The 22,801-nt window shown below is 40.7% G+C and overlaps 1 protein-coding gene and 1 pseudogene across 1 annotated transcript; one reads left to right on the top strand and one right to left on the bottom strand.

Annotated features, from left to right (window-relative positions):
* Positions 1-949: 949 nt before the first annotated feature.
* Positions 950-22,345, bottom strand: LOC109688268 (uncharacterized). The gene is given in 6 exon segments (XM_020166583.2): positions 950-1,118; positions 1,121-3,008; positions 4,652-4,718; positions 4,922-5,048; positions 20,393-20,491; positions 22,216-22,345. Coding segments are annotated over 5 exon segments (2,145 nt in total). The 5' UTR covers positions 20,426-20,491; positions 22,216-22,345; the 3' UTR covers positions 950-1,088.
* LOC109688280 (lactosylceramide 1,3-N-acetyl-beta-D-glucosaminyltransferase-like) lies at positions 11,705-17,938 on the top strand (annotated as a pseudogene).
* Positions 22,346-22,801: the final 456 nt, after the last annotated feature.

The following is a 22,801-nucleotide window of genomic DNA, read 5'->3' as shown; positions in this document are numbered from 1 at the left end:
CTACCACTTTAGCCACTTCATGTTAGCCCTCAATGTTACTAAGTATTTTCAAGAAGCTTCTCACAGCTATTTAACCCCACTGGCTTCAACCTCTGATCTTGTAGGTCTTTGCTCCCAAACAGGTAGAATTACAGGTGAGCCCAATGGCACCCAGATATCAATTATAGATTTAATAGGTGATTTGCATACAGAACAAACAAGTATTTGCCATTTCTGTTATGATGTCATCTTTGAAATAAAAAATATTACTGGTTTTTTGGGGGGTGGGGCAGCACTCAGGCTTGAACTCAGGGCCTTCACCCTTGTCAGGCTGGTGCTGTTAACACATGATCCACTCTGCCAGCCTTTAGGAATTATATTATACAAGCTCAAAAAGTGAGTTCTAAGCCCAAAAACAGGATGATTAGATGTTCCAGCTCTGGCAAGAAACCAGTGCTAATTCAATCACATGCACAACAAACTTCTGCAACTAAGAGAATAAGCCCAGGGAAGGGATTGACTCTCCTTATTTTCTTTCTACATTACATGATTGTGACTTGGTTCATGTCTTTCAAGACAATCAACTGAAGTAGGCTTAAACACACTTAAACATACATAGGTTTTGCCCCAGACTGAGTTTTTGTATGTCTTCAAAGGTCGCTGGAAGAATAGAAGGGTTTCCTACATTGTGTACATTCGTAAGAATTCACTCCAGTGTGAATTCTTTCATGTGTTTTCAAGTACCTGGATGAAGGAAAGGTTTTTCCACATTGCGTACATGCAAAGGTCTTCTCTCCAGTGTGAGTACCTTCATGTGTTTTGAGGGAACTGGAGGAAATAAAGGCTTTTCCACATTGCTTACATCCATAGGATTCTCATCAGAATGTCTTTGTTCATGTTTCCTAAATGCGCTGGATGAATAGAAGGCTTTCCCACATTGCTTACATACAAAGGGATTCTCTCCAGTGTGACTTCTTTCATGTGTTTTGAGGTAACTGGAAGAACTAAAAGCTTTTCCACACTGCTCACATACATAGGGTTTTTCACCACTGTGAGTTTTTACATGTCTTTGAAGTTTATTGAACCAATAGAAGGCTTTTCCACATTGTTTACATGCATAAGGTTTTGCTCCAGTGTGAATCCTTTCATGTATTTTGAGGGAACCATATGTACAAAGGACTTTTCCACATTGCTTACATGCAAAGGGATTCTCTCCAGTGTGACTTCTTTCATGTGTTTTGAGGTAACTGGAAGAAGTAAAAGCTTTTCCACACTGCTCACATACATAGGGTTTTTCACCACTGTGAGATTTTACATGTCTTTGAAGTTTACTGGGCCAAAAGAAGGCTTTTCCACATTGTTTACATGCATAACGTTTTGCTCCAGTGTGAATTTGTTCATGTTTTTTGAGGCAAAAGGATGAATTAAAGGTTTTTTCACACTGCTTACATGCAAAGGTCTTCCCTTCACTGTGAATTCGCCCATGTTTTTTGAGGTAACTGGAACAAATAAAAGCTTTTCCACATTGCGTACATACAAAGGGTTTCTCACCATAGTGACTTTTTTCATGTATTCTAAAGTCACTGGACCGACAGAAGGCTTTCCCACATTGTTTACATGCATACGGCTTTGCTCCAGTATGAATCCGTTCATGTGTTTTGAGGGAACCAAATGTACTAAAGGCTTTTCCACATTGCTTACATGCAAAGGGCTTCTCTCCAGTGTGACTTCTTTCATGTGTTTTAAGGTAACTGGAACAACTAAAAGCTTTTCCACACTGCTCACATACATAGGGTTTTTCACCACTGTGAGATTTTACATGTCTTTGAAGTTTACTGGACCAACAGAAGGCTTTTCCACATTGTTTACATGCATAACGTTTTGCTCCAGTGTGAATTCGTTCATGTATTTTGAGGCAAATGGATGAATTAAAGGTTTTTCCACACTGCTTACATGCAAAGACCTTCTCTTCACTGTGAATTCGGCCATGTTTTTTGAGGTAACTGGAACAAATAAAAGCTTTTCCGCATTGTGGACATACATAGGGTTTCTCACCATAGTGACTTTTTTCATGTATTCTAAAGTCACTGGACCGACAGAAGGCTTTCCCACATTGTTTACATGCATACGGTTTTGCTCCAGTATGAATCCGTTCGTGTGTTTTGAGGTAACCAGATGTACTAAAGGCTTTTCCACATTGCTTACATGCAAAGGGCTTCTCTCCAGTGTGAGTTCTTTCATGCGTTTTCAGGTAACTGGAAGAACTAAAAGCTTTTCCACACTGCTTACATACATAGGGCTTCTCACCACTGTGAGATTTTACATGTCTTTGAAGTTTACTGGAACAATAGAAGTCTTTTCTACATTGTTTGCATGCATAAGGTTTTGAACCCGTGTGAATTCTTTCATGTATTATGAGAGAACTGGATGAAGTAAAGGTTTTTTGACATTGCTTACATGCAAACAGCTTCTCTCCAGTGTGAGTTCTTTCATGTGTTTTCAGGTAACTGGAAGAACTAAAGGCTTTTCCACATTGCTTGCATACATAGAGTTTCTCTGTAATGGAAGTTCTTTCATGGTTTTCAACAGCACACAAATGTGACATGGGTTTCCCAGATTGCTTACAAACATACGGTTTTTCTCCACCATGAATCAGTTCATGTTTGCAAAGGCCACTAAAATGAAAGGAGGCTTTTCCACACTGCTTACATACAAAGGGTGTCTCTCCAGTGTGACTTCTTTCATGCCATTTAAGAAATCTGGAATCAGGAAAGGTTTTCCCAGAATCCTTCCATTTAAGTGGCTTTTCTCCATATCCCTGATACTCGTGTGGCTCAGGTCCACTCTGAGTCCTGAAGGGCCAACTCAGGGATGGATGCCTGATGAAGACTTCTGTACACACACAGTTTTCATTTGTTCCCACTCTAGCAGGAGTGTTATTGCTCATAATATGATCTGGAGTTTGGATGAAGACTTCTCCACACTCAATATCTTCTTTGTGTTCACAGAATCTCCCTACAACTTGACTTCTAGAAATGAGAAACATATTACTAAGTTATATTTTCAAATACATACCAGGAGAAGTAATGGTTTTATGGCCTTAAAGAATTTTTGAACATGCAAGATGGGTCCAGGAAATATATTATCAAACCAGTGGTACTGTTACAGGTATCTAAAGATTCTGTCCCAGTATTTTGCAAATACTATCTGCTTTACATTTAAGTGCATTTGAGGATTGTACATGGAAAAGGTATGACCAAAATCATTTAGATTTTGAAGTACTTGCATAATCATAACAAGCTGTAATGAAGATTATAGGCACCAATCCAAACACAATATTCATTTTCTGCAAATGCTCCATACATTCATACCATGAAGGAAAGTTCATATAATATTTTTCACAATATATTAAATGAAAGGTTTTGTACATGAAAACTGCAGATTATCACTGGGGCATCATGTTGGTATTACACATTTCTGATATTGGAAAATTTTGGATTGGAATTTCCTAGGTTTATTTTTGTGTGTAGTGCTGGTGTTTGAACTGAAGGCCTCACAGTTGCTAGGCAGGCACTCTGCACCAGTCTGCCAGGTAGTGTTAGGCAGTTTTGAGTTAGTGTTTTAAGAACTCTTTGCTGGAGGATGGTTTCAAATTTTGATCGTCCTGATCTGTCTCCCAAGTACCTATGATTACAGATATGATACACTAGCATGTTGCCTCATGGTGGTGCAACAGCAACAACAACAACAACAACAACAAAAACCACTTGTTTTGGTTTTGGTTAAGGACAAGGTTTGAACCCAAGGCCTGCTGCTTGAAAAGCAGCCCTCACACTGGCTGGATTAGCAGTATACTGGTTCACTTGAGAAAGTCTACCAGCCCACAACATCATTTCCTTTTTGACAAATTTTACTCTAGATTGTCAGAATGGCTCAAGTGGTAGAGCACTTGTGTAGCAGGCTGGAGGCCCAGAGCTTAATCCTGAGCACAAAAGAAAAAAAAATGCAGTATCACCCTGACTCCTTTGACTCATCTTTTTTAATGGACTGGGGTTTGAACTTGGTACTTCACACCTGCTACACATGTACTCTATCAGTTGGGACACACCTATAGTCCTCTTTGATTCTTAAGTGACACTTCTTGTTCCCTCTCTTTTCTTTTTGATATTTGTATTACTATATGGACATGGGCTTTCATTGTGAATTTCCATATATACATATATTATATCCCAGTTTGTTTCATCCCCTCTTTCATTGTTCTTCCTGCCCAGGTTTCATTGTTTTATATAAATGCATGTGCAGAAAGTACATCAAATATGGTGGGGGAGTGGCTAGCTCCTGTAATCCTAGCTACTAGGGAGAATGAGACTTAGAGGATCCAGGTTCAAGGCCCACCAGGGCAAATATTTCTCAAGACCGATGTCCAACAAACTCAGAGCAAAACAAACTGGAGGGATGCTGCAAGTGTTAGAATGCCTGCCTTGCCAGTTCCAAGGACAGATTTCAAACCACAACTCCTTCCCCCAACCCTGCCAAAAAAAGGCAAATCAACCATACCCTCTTGACCCTCTTCATTTACCCTCTCCCCTCTCACTACTGACCTCTCCTTCACATGATCTGTTTCACATTCCTTTCCTTCACTATGTTGCTTTCTGTTGTGAGTGCAAATTACCTTAGATTTCTTCTGGAATTTCTGTAAACGTCTTCATTGGTCTGATCTTCCTCTGTTTTTTTGTTTGCTTTTTTTTATAAAATAGAGACAGAAAAAGAAAACATTTTGAATAACATTACTATAGATAAACAAATAGATTACAAATAGGCTTATGGTATAATATGATATATATTCACTAATTATGGTTTCCACTTTCCAAATTATTCCAAAGCATGGAAGAGCAACAAACACTGGTTCTCTCATTGACTAAGGGAATGAAGTCATCCTTACCAACAGAGGCCAGGTTCCTGAAGGTTTCTACCATCACATCCCAGTACAGCTTCTGTTGTGAAGGATCCAGCAAAGCCCACTCTTCCTGGGTGAACTTGACACACACATCATCAAAGGTCACAGGTGCCTAAAACATGACAAGTGTATTTCAAGGAGGAATGTCAGACTGACAGTACTGTAAGATATAGACTTCAAGTGTTCACATGATGCTGTGTTCTCAAAATATTCATTCCATGTCTTGGGCATTAAACACGTGTTCTTCATGCAACACCACACTCTTTCACATAGCACTTTTAATACTAGCCTGAAAATAATTGTGAAAACAGCAGCAGTAGCAGAATAAACTGAACCACCCCAATTTCTTATTAAAGAGTGGGTCTATAATTCCTGTCATAATGCTGAACTGCAATTCAGCTTGCACAAGACAATTAGCATCACTAGGGCTGGTAAGCATGCCCTGAGTTCAAGCCACACTCCCACAAGGAAAAAAAGAAAAAACAAAACAAACAAAAACCACTTGTCCTGAGACTATGTATTCTTAGGTATGTTTGAACACAACGTTCAACTGTGCTTCGAACTTTGGTGGCATTAACTCATCAGGTAAAATGAAAGAGGAACTTTCATTTTAGGAACTTTCAACATGGAATTTTTTTTTTTTTTTCCTGTACTGGAGTTTTAACATAGACCCTATACCTTGAGCCAATCCACCAGTCATTTTTTTTGTGAAGGGAATTCCATGATAGAGTCCCATGAACTATTTGACAAGCTGGCTTTGAATCATGATCCTCCTAATCTCTGTCTCCTGTTTCTGGTGGTACGGGGGTTTGGATACAGGACTTCTTCCTTGCAAAGTAGCCTCTCTACCACTTGAGCCATTCCTCCAGTCCATTTAGTTCTGCTACTATTGGAGATGGGATCTCTTAAATTATTTGGCCTGGCTGCTTGGAAACAGAAGCTCCCAATATCAAACTCTTATGTAGCCAGGATTAAAGGAATGGGCCATTATTCCCCAGCAGCCGATCATGTCAAGCATTGTAACTCTCCCTTTCTTCAATCCAACTGAGACTTTCTTATGCTGTTCAATTTAAATTATTCATTTGAAACTGTCTTCCAGGAATCACTCATGTTGTGGGTGGCAGATAACATTTTGATTCTCTTTTCCCTATCCTTTCACACACAACGTGTTCAATAACACACACAGAACACTCTAAACTGGTATTTGTAAATACCAGAAGTCTCAGCACAACACTTACAAATCCACACTTCAAAGAGGCTGTGTGGAAATTAAAGCTAATGTCACGGCAAGAGGGAACAACATTATTTAAGTAGTAACAATTCATAAAACTAAAGGTTTTATGAACTATTCAGAAGAATTTCTTTCTAATGACAGAAGTCTTCAAGAAAGCAATAAAGCTAATTGAAGTGAGAGTAAGGACACTTGCTGAGGTAGGGACATTTAAACTGAGTCCCAAAATAGTATATTTATTTACATAGGCAGGGGACAGGATACAGAAGACATGGCAGATTAAAGAATATGTTGAATTTATTCCCCCTAAGAAAAAATTTCACTGCCAACCCCTCTCCCATGGGGGTATTTCAAGACTCAGGAATCTACTGAAGGGTTGTCAATTTTCAGAAAAAGGATTGAATGGTAAATTGTACTAAGTTTTAGTCAGTTTCAACTCAGCATAGTACCAATGACAGAATGCTTCATTTCCTTCGCAAAAACCAATTGCATGACTTTGGAAAGCACTTGGATGCAGAGGGTAGATTTCAGGGTGAACCAAAAAGATTCTGTTTGGCAGATACTGTCCACCTCTCCTTCCATGCAACTCTTGGGGGGGGGGACATTTTTGTTGCATTTTTTCCATTGTATCCTGGTCCCTGTCCTCCATCTGATGTGATTTTCAAGGAACTGAAAATAAAAGACATGACTTTTACATTCATTTTTGTTTCCCCCCCTCTGCTAACCAGACAATGAATACTAGTTCATGTAACCTTAACCAAAGGAATGGGGAAAATGAGAAAGTCACTATACACACCGAGAGAAAGAGTCCCTAAATTTTATTTCCTGCTATTTCACTGCAAAAAAAGATTCCGCAACAATGAACAACAGAAAACACAAGTCTGCAGTTGGGTGTAGGTTGGCTAGTATCTGCAATCCTAGTAAAGCAGCTAATCCTATGGGGAAAGGAAGAAGACAGTGTGACAGGAAGGGGCCAGGGACAGGTATATGTTTTTCAAACCATGCCCCCAGTAGGCACTAATTCCACAGTTTAACCACCTCCCAGTAGACTATTTTAAAGTTGAAGGCTGGCCATCTTCAGAGAAAGGATTGGATGATAAATTGTATGTAAGTTTACTCAATGTCAACTCATAGCACAGACAGTTCTGTACCAATGACAAAATCCTGCACTTCCTTTGCAAAAAGCAATTGCAAAGTGTGCCCCCAAGGAGAAGCTACCTTTCACAGTTCAAACACCTCTCAGTAGACAAGTTTAAAGTTGAATCCATCACTGCATTTTGGCCAGCCAAAATATCTCACCTTCATTTTTTGTGTTTGTGTGTGGTGCTGGAGATTGGATCCAGGGTGTTGTGCTTGCTAAGCAAATACTCTACCATTAAGCCACACATTCCTAGCCTATCAAGTACTTTTGTTGTTGTTCTTTTTAAACATGTTACTGTTCCATTGACAATTTGGTATATCAGCATAAAATATGCAAAAAGTATGTGAATACACCCCATAAAAATCTTCATTCCAGCCACTGAGCTCAGCATATGGGAGGAAAAAGATGGATTGTGAGTTCACTATCATTCTGGGCTACTTAGGGAGACTGTATATTAAAAAAAGAAAAATACAGGAGTTTTTGTTTCATTTTCTGGGTGGGGACAGGAACTATTTCTCCATTTCTTTCACTAGCTAAAACCCTTGTCCATACTTCATCCTGTCATACTAAAATAAAAATAACAACATCAAAAATAAAAAGAAGCTATGCACAGCAGCTCATGCCTAGAATGTATTTAATCTATATGGATTACAGACCTAAATGTAAAACCTGAACTTCATAGTCTCAAAGGATATGAGAAATTATTTTACCTTGGCTACATAAAGGAATTCAGGTATGACAAAAATGCAGGCTCCATCAAAGATTTAGATACTGCAGGTTGCTGACTCTGGTGAACCATGCCTGCTTTCGTACCTCACGGGAACAGAGATCAGGAGGAAATATGTCCAGAGACCCTATCTCAAAAACACCCAACACAGGACTGGTGGAATAGCTCGAGTGGAAAGAGTGGCTGCCTAGCAAGCAGGAGGCCCTCAGCTCAAAACCCAGTGCTCCATCACTATGTCACATATCCCCAGACAGCCACAATGCAGAAGGCACAGCAGAACCTCTCAGCCAGGTATGCCTAGGAAGTGTACCTATTCTAAGGATGGGAGTACAGCATGTGAGAGTGGGACTAGGAGTTTAAGGGTCAGTGGCAATAGGCTGGGATGAAAAATCAGGGCAGGTAAAGTGACACTTGTATGGGGTTCACTCTGTTGCCATTCAATCAACCTAAGAGGTGGTATGATAAAGGATGTCATCAGGTGCTGGACACAGATATGTTCTTTACACATTATTTTCCATACAAAAAGTCTTAGCTCACATGCTGCTTGCTGGAGGTGGCTGTTACCTGGGTGATTGAGACGCATTAGGCTTGCCAAAGGACTAAACATGACTTTGGTTAGAGATTTCTACATCTTTCCTTGCAAAAGGAAAAGAAAAAACATTAAAAAAAAAATCATTAGTTCCAAGTCTAAATTTGTATTTTATGGATGTAAAATGTTCAGGTGGCGACAAGATTACCACAGTTTTCAGCCATGTGCAAACAGTGCTTCCCTGTGTGGGATGTTCAACAGTTCAGTGTCACCTACAGGAGGAGAAGCCAGGATCACAGAAGGTTGCTCTTTTAGAAGAAAGGGATACTACTGACCTATAAAAGTTCCTGAATTTATATTTTCTCACAGAAATCCTCATAATTTAGTGACTCTCCAAGATAATGCAACCATATTTGATTTTCTGAGGCATAAGAAAATGACCTTCTATTTTCTGTAAGTTTTTCAATAAATTTCTGATAATGGAAAACAATCTTGAATACAAAAGATGTGGGGGAAATGCAGACACAATGTTCAAAGGACTCAAAATTTCAATTGGCTCAAGCACACTGGTGTTCATGTGCATAATCCTAGTGACTCAGGAGTCACACATCCAGAGGGTAGCAGTTTCAAACCAGACCTGGACAAATAGTTCATGAGACCTTATCTCAAAAATCCCATCACAGAAAAGGGCTGGGACAGTGTCTCAAGAAGTGAGAGTAAGCATGAAGGACCTGAGTTCAAAACAACTACAAAAAATTCAAACAAAACCAAACAAGAAAACCAGACCAAAAAAAACCAGCCATTTGATTGTACAGGAAAGCAAACATCAGGAAGATCAAGGTTGGAAGGCAATCCAGGGAAACAGTTTGCCCAATAGTATCTCAAAAATCCCTGAAAAAACCACCTGATGTAGTGTCTGAAAGATTAGAATGCCAGCCTAGGAAGCACCAGGCCTTGACTTTCAGCCCCAGTCCCACAGGGAAAAAAAAAAAATTGCTTCTTAGTGAAGTGAGTGCATCCCATGTGACTAAATAGAGAGACAGACATCAGATATTTGTACCTATGTTCTTGTAGACTACTCTGAATGACAAACTAGACAGGAATCAGGAAGGATAATTCAGCATACACATAAATCAAAATTATATCTTTTATTTGGGAATGTCAACAGGTAGAAGAAGGAAAGGGATGTCACATATCCTTAGAAAGAGCTCATTCCACCAATATGTGTGGGCCAAAGAGATACATAAAATTCTACAATTTCAGTCTGGAGTCAGTGACTCATGCCTGTATTCCTAGCTACTCAGGAAGCAGAGATCAGGAGGCTTTTGGCTGGATGACAACCTGGGCAAAGCATTTGCAAACCCCTATCTGGAAAAAGCCATCATTAAAAAAAGGGCTGGCAAAGTGGATCAGGTAATAAGAGATCCTGCTTAGGAAACTTGAGGCCCTGAGTTCAAACTCTAGTACCACCAAAAAAAGCAATTCTATAATTTCCAAATCACAGCTTTAAACAGTCCAAAAAAATCTTAGATCTCCTAGTTATATTAAATTGCTAAAAACACTGAAGAGCTTTGAACTAAGAAAGCTATAGATTGTCTAATATTATGTAAGAGTATCTAAGTTTAGCAAGAAGGAACACAAAACAAATAAGGATTAAAAACATGTGAAAAGGAATGTACATATTTAAAGGGAACAAACAAACTTGTCAGTCGTCAAAAGTGACAACACTGCATAAGAAGACAAACAAACAAACATGGTTAGCTGAGTTGACTGTGAAAAAACAATTAACCCAACTCTTTTTAAGTCTCTCACTTCTACCAGACCTGAGATCTCTGACCCAGCCTTGGCCTGAGCCACCACACCATTTCTCCTGTAGGAGACTTTAAGGACAGACTGACTTCAGGGGACCATGTTCTATGATCCCAGAATTGATTTTGTTCCGTCATGCCCTCCCCCAACACACACTATCTTTGAATTCTGGTTGCTCCTCCCTAGACTGAACAGCCCATTCACCATCACCTCAGAGGAGCTAAGGGACCTACCACCCTGCCTTTCCACATGAGAGAGTCTTAGGCAATGTCAGCTCAGAATAGGCAGCTGCCACTAACTAAAGCTTGCTATGCAGGCTCAGGGGAAGCAGTTTTGACAGACAAAGCCACAACTGGCTGCAAAATCCACAAGAGACAGACAATAAACTGAGAGTGACCTCGAGTCTTTACATCCTTCCTTGCCCTGCTTTGAACCTCTTTGTCACACATTCTGTCACCCAGTTGTGTGAATCTTCTGCCCTGTTGCTTTCGACTCAGTTCTAAAGTCCGTACAAGGTGAGGCTCAGAGCTCATGAGGATGTAATTAAAGATGTGATTTTTGTGTAGGGCTTCCTCACAAATCATTGCGGTGCTTCCACACGGATCTTATAAGGCAGTGTCCTCCCAAGAGTTGGATTGCTTTTAATGATCCTTGCTGGGGACACCCCAGTGTCCCCCTAAGTTCTTTCTTCTTTCACACAAAAAGGTGCCACACCCCCATTAAAATACCGTCCCTTCTCCCCCCATCATTTTTTGCTTCTTAAAAGCTAGTCTAGAAACAGTGAGAATGGTAACTGTGATATCACAGAGAGTCACAGTTTCCCCCCTCCCCCTGCCATCAGACACCCTGTACAAAGACTGCCATTTCCAGGGTGTTGAGTAATGTGGGCAGAACTCAGAAGATGGAGTTCATGGCCAGTGCCTGGGGACAGGTCGTGGGGTTTACACGACCTTCCCAAGATCCTAAAGACTCAGGAAAATTGGCCCCACCATGAGACATGGTGACCCCATCCCACAGCACCCCTGCACAGGAGCCCAGCACGAGGCAGGAGCAGCCATGACCACTCTCACCATGGTGTTGGTGACATGAGGGGTTGAGCTGTCCACAGGCACCTGCTGGCCAAGGAAGCCACTCACATCTCAAAGGGAATGGATGCCCAACCCCACCTTTGGGCCCAGAGAAGGAAGCGCCAAGTGGAGCCTGGGCCTCACCTGCCACCGCTGCTACCAGCAGGTCCCCCACCACTGCTCTGGAACCCTGGCCAAAATCTCACCATTTTCCAGTTTTCTGGAGTCATCCCTAGGCTCCTGCAGTGAGAGGACACAGAACCTATGAGGCTGGAACACCTGGAGCTTCTTAGAACAAAAGTGGACTTTCGATTATGGCCATTACTAAGTGGAGTATCATGTTCTGGGCAGTGCTCTCCATATATCGTGCTCCTCATTGGACAGCTCCTGCCAAAGATCAACGTTCCTGATTTGGTAATATTCAAGGCCCCTCCCTATTCAAGCCTGACTGACAGAGGACACATCAGCAACCTGACTCTGCAAAATCCAAGCGAAAGATTCCAATCACCTTCCCCCAGTCTAGACTTCCTTCCCATGTGCAAACCTGACACAGCCTGGGGTCTAATTGCCTTTGACCAAACCACTCTGAACTTTCCAGACCAGGCACCTGTTTCTTACCACATCTCAGTAACATCTTATGCTGTCATTTGAAATCAGTACTTTTATTATTTGTGGGGCTGTAGGTGTGGATCAAGTAGTAAAGGGCCTGCCTAGAAAAAAATTGTGCTATCAAAAATCAAACAGGGATTAATTCAGCAATAGAGGACAGAATTACATGTCTTTCTACTGAATACACTGTCTTTTCAACTTTAATTAGGATGGAATTTTTATGGGAGGGGCAGTATTGAGGTTTGAACTCAGGGATTCACAATTGCTAGGCAGTCTCTCTACTGCTTGAGTAACACATCCAAGCTTCAACTTGGATTCTTTATGTTTCGGTCATTTTTCAATTCTATTTTGATTCATTCTTATTCTGTATGTATACTACCACTTTTATACAGGATATATTAGAGATACTTTGTTCTATTTCATTTGTCTTTTAGCTCCAGTAATTATTTTTTCTGTACTGGTGATTGAACCCTTTGCCCTAGCTGACTTCAAACTTTGGTTCTCCTGATCTCTACCTCCTGAGACACTAGGATTTACAGAGGTAACCCACCAGAAATCTGTGAATTGTTAACATGATCTCTACTTCTACCCATGCATGTAAATCTACCTACTCAGGAGGCAGATAAGTTGGATGGAGGTTTGAAGCCAGCCCACACAAATAGTTCTCAATAACCTGTCCTGAACAAAGCTATTACAAAAAAAGGATTGGTGGATAGGCTCAAGGTGAGTCCCTGAAGTATAAGCCCTCATACTACACACATACACACCAAAAAAAGACTGGACAAAGCAAACAAAAAGAAGCCAGGCATTTGACCACATTTCCCAAGGGATTCAACAATCAGGTTAAACAAACACTAAACTTATGATGAGACACTGTCTCTTGAACTTTGCATTTGCTGTCCCTTCTACCAGGAAACCATTCATTCTCCTGCCTGCATCACTTGAATAACAACTGCACAAGCCTCTGGTCTCATGTAAGATATCCCCGCTACCTACTCCTTCCTGAAGCCAAGGGCTAGTTCTGCAAGTCTTGGGCTCCTTTATCAAAACTCTGACCAATCCATCATCCTTGGATATGGAATAACTTCCAAAACTGGACCATAAAAGTCTGAGGGCAGCAGAGATTTTGTTCTTTCTCATTGTTGGTTCCCAGCATCTATAGTCATTCTATATCAAAGTAGCATGAAATACACTTTGTTGACTTAATAAGGAAAATGTCACGAATCAGTGTATGTTCATGCAACTGCAGTCATTTTACCCGGAGGACTGTGAAGGACAAAGAGCACAAGGAGGAGATTCCTGGGAAGTTGTGGAGGAAGAGAAGGGTGTACACATTTGGGATGTGGGGTAGGCAGAGATGAAAAGGTTACTGCTACTGGAAATGACGGAGAAGCTGAATCCCCTGATCCCTGAGAATGACAGGAGTGTAGAAGGAAATAGAGATACTGAAGTCAAATTTTTATTCTTTCTCACTTCCTCTCTCTCACTCTCTCTCTCTCTCTCTCTTTCTCTCTCTCTCTCTTGTGCTTATGTGTTGAGATGAAAATTTAATGAAAGAAAAAAATACTGGGTAGGAAACGGTCTGAAAATAACAGTCACAAGAAGGTGGTGGTCCATGTGCAAGAACAGAACCTCAAGAACAAAGGAGAATGTTGGTTTGAGAGCAGCACAGTGGACAGGACAACAGTTATGTTTTCTCCTCAGTCCTGAAGGGCAGAGTGTGCTAAGAGAGAAAAGAAAAATTCTTCTAAAAAAGCAGATTCTTAATACTGAGCTCTTCAGAGGACAACCAGGCCCCAGTTCAGGTGTGAAGTGGACATTTATTGGAAAATATGAGGCTCTAGCTTCTTAAAACTCTAAACATAGATCTGCCATATGATCCAGCAATCCCACTCCAGGGAATATACCCAAAGGAATGCAACTCAGGTTATTCCAGAGGCACCTGCACACCCATGTTTATTGCAGCACTATTCACAATAGCCAAGTTATGGAAACAGCCAAGATGTCCCACTACTGACGCATGGATTAAGAAAATGTGGTATTTACACACAATGGAATTCTACTCAGCCATGAAGAAGAATGAAATCTTATCATTGACAAGTAAATGGATGGAACTGGAGAACATCACCCTGAGCGAGGTTAGCCAGGCTCAGAAGACCAGTAATTGTATGTTTTCCCTCATATATGGACTTTAGATCAAGGGCAAATACAGGTGATTGGATTTTGGTCACATGATAAGGTGAGTGCACACAAGGGAGTTATGAGGATAGGTAAGAAACCAAAAAAACTAGATAGCATTTGACGTCCTCAATGCAAATGAATTACTGCAGAAACTTTAAAGTGACAGAGGCCAATAAGAGAAGGGGATCAGGAACTAGAGAAAAGGTCAGTTTGAGAAGAATCAACTTAAAATGTAACACATATGTACATGGAAGCAATGCGAGGTATCTCTATATAGTTATCCTTATCTCAACTAGCAAAACCCCTTTGCCCTTATTATTGTTTATACTCTCTCTTCAACAAAATTAGAGATAAGGGCAAAACAGTTTCTGCCTGGAAGCGGGGGTGGGGGTGGGGGGATGCGGGGAGAAATGACCCATTGTATGCACATATGAATAAAAGAAAAAAAAGCAGGAAGGAAGGAAAAAGAAAATATGAGGCTCTAATGTTTAGTGCACAATTCAGAACTCAAGATGTGGAAATGAGAGAATGGAAAGCTGAGATAGTGTGGTCAAGCGTGAACACTCATGGAATGGGGGATGAAAAGAAAATATAATAGAGACATCATGGACGTGTTCCCAGGTACAGCCTTTTCTGTAATGAATACTACTGTGCACTGAAAGTGGAGTTTACATGCATTATCTGTTTTTTGTGGATCTAGGATTTGAACTCAGGTCTTCATGCTTGCAAAGCAAGGACTCTACAACTAGAGCCATAAATTCAGCTCATATTTCTCTAGAAATTTGAAGATGGGGTCTCATGAACCATTAAACCATTTGGCATTGAACTGAGATCTTCCTAATATCAGCCATCAAACTATCTATTATTATAAGTGAAAGCCATTGCTGCCTGGCTATATTAGCAATATTCAGATCTAAGGTACATTCTTAGATGCTGGCTACATGAAAACTTTGCAACATGTCACCTACTCAGGATTTCTCACTAGAGTAAGCGTATAATTTATACCAAATTCACCAGGGCTGACTAGAGGCATTCCCACATAATTTACATTAATGCCACCTCCTTCCATATGTGTGTGCATGTGTGTACACAAAAACATATATGTATGTTTCTATGATTGTGTATATACATATATACATACATACAAGAACACATTTTTGATGGATGTGGGGTTTGAACTTGGAACTTAATGCTTGCAAAGTAGGTGCTCTTCCACTCCATTCAGTTTGCTCTGTTTATTTTGGAGATGGGGGTCTTGTGAACTATGCTCAGGCTACCCTGAGCATCATCATCTCCATCATAGACAGTAAATTAGAGAGGATTACAGGCATAAGCCAGTGGCACCTGACACACTATTTAAACTTTGTATGTTAATGTCTTAGCTAGTCATGGCTTAAGTAGCTTTGAAGATCAACACTTCACAATTTCATCCATTGCACAGATGTAAGAACATGTGATTTACTTCCATCAATGAAAATCACCTTAATAATATTTCTTGAACACAATACTTGGTATCCAGCACAGCTAGGCTGGGAGTTTTTCAGATCTTTATCTTCTACTTTCCCTTGGATATGAGAATTTGGCAGGGATGGAAAGGGTATTTCAATGTAGCCCAGGATGACCTCAAACTCTGGAGTCCTGAAATCACAGGTGTGCATCACTGCTCCCAGAAAAACATTAGTCTTTATGAGGTTTCTCTCTTTCTTCCTTTTCCTAGAAGCCAGAAACAGAAGCCATCACACAGACAACACTGCAGCTCAGATTTCTCCTGCCAAATATCCTCCTTCATCACTTGGAAGTTCTCCACTCCATAGTTCTGGGACACAAAAATCATTCAGAAAATTCTTTGTCTCATGGTAATAAGGATGGCAATTCCATCCCAATTTACAAAAGACCTCCTCACTTTTGAGGCCTCCTGGGAGCAGCCTATGCTGTCTGTGTCTCTACCAACATTCTATTCAAAGCCACTTATGTACGAGGACTCAGACTTTCCTGACAGCTGTTCTTCCCAGGCCCTCATCAGAATTGCCCTTCCTGTTTCATTCAGAGAAAAACGCTTCTCCCATAATCATATCAAAACTGCTCCCACATCTCTCCATAACCCAGTTCCAAAGCCACTGCCACGTCACAGTACTTGTTCTAGCAACACCCCACTTTTCTAAAACTCTGATTTTGTTAGTCCATATTGTGTGTATGTAATAGAATATCCAAGTTTGGTAATTTAGGGAAAAAAATTAGCTAGAAGTGAGGATCAAGTAGCAGAACACTTAACTGGCAACCCCAAGACCCAAGTTAAAGTCACAGTACTGAAAAAATAAAAACAAAACAAAATGAAGAAAGTCCTAGAAATTTCTTCTCTAATAGTTTCAGGTTGGGGAAGTCCAGGATCAGGGCATCATCACTTCAAGGGGTCTTCTTGCTCACTCCTCACCTCAGAATGAGGTTGTACATGAGAACTCAGGCTCACTACCACAAGCCCTGTGTACATAAGGGCCAGACCTCAGCACCTAAATACTTCTCAGAAGTTCCCAGCTCTCAACACCGTTTGTAAGCTATTAATGTACAATACAGAGTATGTGTCTGAGAAGCAAAGTCAGGCATTACTAAGGCAAAAATGCATCACTCAAAATGGGTTTCAGATTGGAAACTCATGTCACACTTTCAACCTTCTCACTCTGTGGGATTTATAATTAACTATTCCCTAGTTCTAGCATAATGTATGCTTGCCCATAAGGAGCCATGTAGACTCAGTGCTGAAAAAAGAGCAATGATTCATGGTAGGTTAAAGATGACTCATTCACAAAGAGCTATGAAAAAGGGATGCTTGTACCACATGCTCACGTTCTGACCCTGTGGTTTTTAGAATTACTAAGATTTGTTTCTTTCTCATTCTGTATACAGGCCCAAAAATGAGCAGTGGAGTGAACAATGCTATAGTTCAGCAAGACTTTGTTGATTCTTTCTATAATCTTACTTTTTCTTTTCTTTTTTTTTTTTTTTTTTTGTGGCACTGGGGTTTGAACTCAAGGACCCATGCTTGCTAAGCAGGTGCTCTTAACCACTTGAGCCACTCAACCAGCCCTAATATTACTCTTAAATTACTTCTGCAGTTCAATTGGGCAAATAGCTTTTGTCCACATGCCAAATTCTTGGTGATAGTTGATGATGGCATATTTATGCCCATAACAAATCTTATTGAATACCATCAAGAATGAGAACAAATGGGTGTTCAAGACTTTTGGATAGGTCATGTTCATTGTGGTGCCACTGGCATTATGAATAAAATCAGCAAATACAATCCTTCCTATGAAATGTACCATCCACCAACTTACCCAGACTATGGGGCCAGCACTACCTATGTCATCTCCAGTGACATAGTAGCCAAAGTATATGAGGTGTCACAGATGCAGAATTCTAGTCTTTACATAGATGATGGGTTCATGGGCCCCAATAAAATGGAGGTAGTACCACAGTACCATGTGTTTCTTTTTTCCTTGGGAATGTAAAGATCCTTACCATCCCTGTATCAATGAAAAAATGGTGACATCTTATGGATCTTCAGCACCTTTGGAAGGATGCTACAGATTCTAACGTAAAAAGTATTTCAAAGGAGTGTCTGTTCAAATAAACTGTAGGGTCATTAAGACAGTTCTCCTCTGCAAATTGACCTACAAGAACACATATCCTTACAGGGCTGCATTTGTCTAATGGGACTGGAACTCTGTGATGTTTGTATGACACTGAGCCAAATCTGCATGAAAAACCTCTAAATGTTTGTCTATACACTAAGTAAAAATGAATATGAAAGACAAAGACCTTCTGAAAGCCCAATCTATCAAAATATTTCATTGATCATGGAAGCTATGCAATGTAACATCTAATTCATGGCCGAAATTCATGTGAAGAAATTCATACTTTTAAATTTATGATATTATGAGGGAAATCACAAATAATGCAAAACTCTACCTCTCATTTAATGCCTCGGATATATTTGAGGTGCGGACAAATTATTAAGAAACCCTGGTGTTACAATAATAACTTTTGGAAAACGTAAAGGAAAGACATAGTACAGCATTTCAAAGAAAAAAATGTAACTTTAGTCCAGGTATTCCAGCTTGTTTTTTCTAAAGAGCATTTGGTGGAGGTACTGGGGACGGGAAAGCATTGCCAGAGGACCAAGTACATCAATATGGTAAAGTCTCTCGTCTTAGGAGGGAGAGCAAGAAACTATCTGCACTTTCATTATCAACAGCTGAATCATTAATGGTCACATCCATGTAACTGTTTACCTAGATAGTATTGGCATCACGTAAAATATACATGATTGTGTCTTTTTCTCAAAGTTGAATGTGAAATTTGAAAAAAAGTCATTAGCTCTGCTGTAACAGGAATGTAATATGTTTCTCCTAATAGAAAATGACAGAAAACATGGGCTGTTTGTTGTTCACAGGCTCCTTCTCTAGAGAGAAATTATTGTTCATTCCACTAACAAGCCAACTTTAATTTCATGAGTTTTAAATTGGATTTTAAATATGAAATACTGTTTTGTATTTAAGGTAGTTGCTTGAAAATAATTTGCAGAGAGGAATATGATAATGAAGGAGACATCAAAAGGAAAGATAGGGCTGGGATGTACCTCCGTCTCACAGCAATACAGCACTCACCTAGACAGGCCCAGACACACAGAAAACCAAGAAGTCTCTTTTCTCAGTAATTTATACAATATTATTATTTAAATAATTGTACTCATTACTAAAACTAACCCATCCCTTTCCAACATCATAAACCACAGTGTTTTGTTCCAAGTTTAGAGTTTTAAACTTAAGAGTATTAAATGAAAGTTGCAGTGTCTAAAACAATCTATTCTTGACTCAAATAGCTATCATGACTACAGTGTCAAACATTTAAAATGGAGCTATTTTTACAATAGATTCACGATTTTAGATCATTATAAAATTTGTATCACTTTTTAAAACTGTAGAGAACAAAGGACTTTTGATAAAGCAGGCTTATAAATAATCTTCATTAGTTGATTCTTGAATACCTATTTGCCTTCAGGCTGTCTATACACTGTGTTCTACTCTTGTTAAAATTTGCCACTGGTTGAAAACATCAGTAACTCTTGGGCATCAAAATGATCTTGTTTAAAATAATATTTTTGTGAAGTTATTTCTTAATAGAATTCTCTGGATCTGTGTTCATCTTTTCTATTTTTGCTTAGAATAGAATGAAATAGGTTTGAGTTGGAAGGAAATAAAATGGCACTTCCTGTTTTTGTAAGAAAGGAGTTGCCATATGATTTTTCAGCAGAATTAAAGTACTGAGAAGAGCATTTGTAATTAGAAGTGTCCCAGCCTTTTGAAAAGGAAGGAAAAGCCTTTTGTTGCTCTACTGTAGGGCTACCTTTAAAAAAAAAAAAAAAAAAAAGTCAACAAAGGAAGGAAAAACAGCCTGGAGAGTCACTTGAGTAAAAGATGGCTGTACATAGGGTTGATTAATTTAACAGCAAAATGTTAAGTATTTATATTATTTGACTTTTGCTCTAGTATGCAAAAGTAATTAGTGGGTTTAAATAAAAACTGTATTTCTAACAAACAATTTTAAAATTCATAAGGTAAAAAGAAATACCCACACAAAAAAGTGGTGGTGACTGGCTCAAATGTTCAAGCACCTGTCCAGCAAGTGTAAGGCCCAGACTTCAAGTCCCAGTATCAACAACAAAAAAAAAAAAAAAGAAAGAAAGAAAAAGAAAAAACTTGCTCCTTGTGTAACTGAGCCCATCCTTAGGGAATAACTGAAAGACAAAAATTGGATGTTTGAACTTGTCTTCTTATAAACAATTACTAATGAAAAACTAGAGCAGACTCAGGAATGATCATTCACTATGCCCACCAATAAATATTATAGCTTTACTTGGGAATGTCAACAGATAAAAGAGTAATGTTTTCCAGCATAATAATAATGGTATATGAGTTATAATATTAATCATGCAAATTTCATGAAACCAAGTAATATTGTTCTTAATGATTAAAACTATAGTGAACTAAAATTCCACTCTCTGATTTGTTGGTAATAGATCAGGGAACCCATCAGAAGACATACACAATGATTCCATGTATGTTTATATTCTCATTACTTCTTAGTATGAAACAAATGACTTACTGAAACAATTGACTTTGCTTCTTCAGATCTCATCACTGTACCCACTCAGGTTCCAAACAAGGAAACCACCGTCTTGCACTCAAATCCTGAAGGAAATTTCTAGAATATTTAAGTCAAGTTGTATTTTATATAAATGAGAGTCTACATAGGAAAAAGGAGGCAGCCGCCAAAGGTGGCTGCTTCACTTACTTTACACAGGAGAATCCACATTCACAAGGTTAAAAACATGCTAATTCTTACACACAAGTCTCTTCTGAAGAGGCTGAGACATTATCTCCAAAAGGCTTGTGACAACCAAAGTCACCCCATTCCCAAGATTTCCAGGGAAGTTAGCATTCCCCTGCCTGAAACTGGGACAAAGACCAAATAGTTTATGTACTACACATCCACACAAAGCCTTTTCTCCACATGGAAGAACCCAATAGTGTCCTGTCACACTGCCCTTGGCTTTCTCAATTAGCACAGATTACACTCTGAGGACACTAACCCAGTGTCTGAAAAATAAAGAACTATGTCCATTTCTACACCAATGTTGTTATGCTGGTAAACAGTGGGATTAAAGAAGAGTTCTCCCTCATATGCAGATTATAGTTAAAACAAATGCAGTAATATTACTGGATATGGATCACACACTAAGGAGAGAACACATACAGGACAAATAGGGAAAGGGAAGGAAACCTAAAACTTGAAAGTGTTAGATGTGCCCACTGCACAGGAGTGAACAAAGTAATCTGAAACTGGCAGAGGCCACTATGGGAAGGTGACCTGGAAGTAGTGAAGAGGTCTGGTAAAGATGAACCCAGGCAGGGTGTAATACACATGTGCATGGAAGCAATGCTAGGAATCTCTCTGTATAGCTATCTTTATCTCAAACTAGCAAAAATGCTGTAAGTTTCATATTATCTCTGCTTTCTCTTCAACAAAATTGGAGAATAGGACAGAACAGGTTCTGCCTGGAAGCAAGGGGTACAGGGAGGAGAGGAAAGGGGGGAAGAGGTGGCCCAAACAATGTATATACATATGAACAAATGTATAAACAAACAAAACAACTCTCACTGCAGTCAGGCAATTGTGGCTCATGCCTATAACCCTAGCTTCTTAGGAGGCAGAGATCAGAAGGCTCACAGCCAGCCTGGCCAAATCATTGACCATATGCTATCACCACACTGTTTCTAATGGACCCTGCAGGACAGTGTCCGCCCTAGTTCTGGCTTACATTTAATGATCCTAGATGGTCCCCAGTGTCCTTCTAAGTCTTTCTTCTGTGAGACAAGAACAACTGGCTCCCAGTGTCTGATCTGACCTTGGCTACCACATCCCTGCTGCTGCACCCTGTTCAAAGAGGTCCCTCATATCCAACCCATAGCCTTTCCTTTGTAAAACCCGGTCTAGAAACGGTGGAGCACAGTTAATGTGACGTCATAGAGGGTAGCGGTGTCCCCGCCCCTCCCCCTCTAGCCACTAGGCACAGTGACCGTCCTTCTCAGAGTTTTGGTGATGGGGTGCCCGGCCAGCGTCACAAACATGGCCTGGTGACAGGTCGTGGGGTTCACACGACCCTTCCCAACCTAAAGACTCAGGGAAGCGGGCGCCAGCGAGGAGACACGGGGACCCCAACCCCGCGGAACACCTCCTCCCATGCAGGCGCAGGAGTCGCCATGACCGCCGTCTCCAAACGCCAGTCCCGGCTCCGGCCCAGCCCCACCCTGCGGCCCAGAGGAGCGAGGACGAGCAGAGCCGGGGGAGGACGCACAGCACACAGGGGCCACCGCAGCATCTGGCCGGTCCCCGCCGCGGCTCTGCCATCCCGGCTGAAATCTCACCATTTCCCGAGACACCCGGCGTCGTCCTTAGGCTCCTGCAGTCAGGAGACACAGAGCGGCCAAGGCTGGGAAACCTGGGGCTTCTCCCGGCTTACACGCTGCGATCAAGTATGGCGGTTCCTGAAAGGAAGGCAGTGCTTTGGGCAGCAGGTACGTCCTAAGATCCGCGCTCCTCATTGGACAGTTCTTCCGCACTCCATTCTGATTGGATGATGATCCAGGCCCCGCCCCTTGACGACGGGGTGAGAGGAGGGCGTTTTCTGCCAGGTTCTAGAACACAGAGGACAAATTCCTCCCACCGCTCCCCGCGGTCTAGGCTTCCTCCCCTTGGGCGAACCTGGCCCAGCCTTGGCTCTAAGTGTGTTGAGCAGAACCAGTCCCGACTTTCCAGACCAGACACCTGCTTCTCCCCACGCCTCCTGAACATCTTACGCTGTGCTTGCAGATCGGTACTTTTATCAAGTTTCCTCTCGCTCCCGTGTAGCTGTGGTTTCCACTTGAGTGGAGACTTGTGTTAGTGTCCATTGCTTCTTCAAGGAGGTTTCACTGCGCTATGATCAGAGGAGCACAGAATGTGCTTTCACCT

The sequence above is a fragment of the Castor canadensis genome, chromosome 14 (genome assembly GCF_047511655.1).
Source record: "Castor canadensis chromosome 14, mCasCan1.hap1v2, whole genome shotgun sequence".
Lineage (NCBI taxonomy): Eukaryota > Metazoa > Chordata > Mammalia > Rodentia > Castoridae > Castor > Castor canadensis.
Note: the sequence above shows the minus strand (reverse complement) of the source record. Positions and strands in the feature narration are given on the sequence as shown.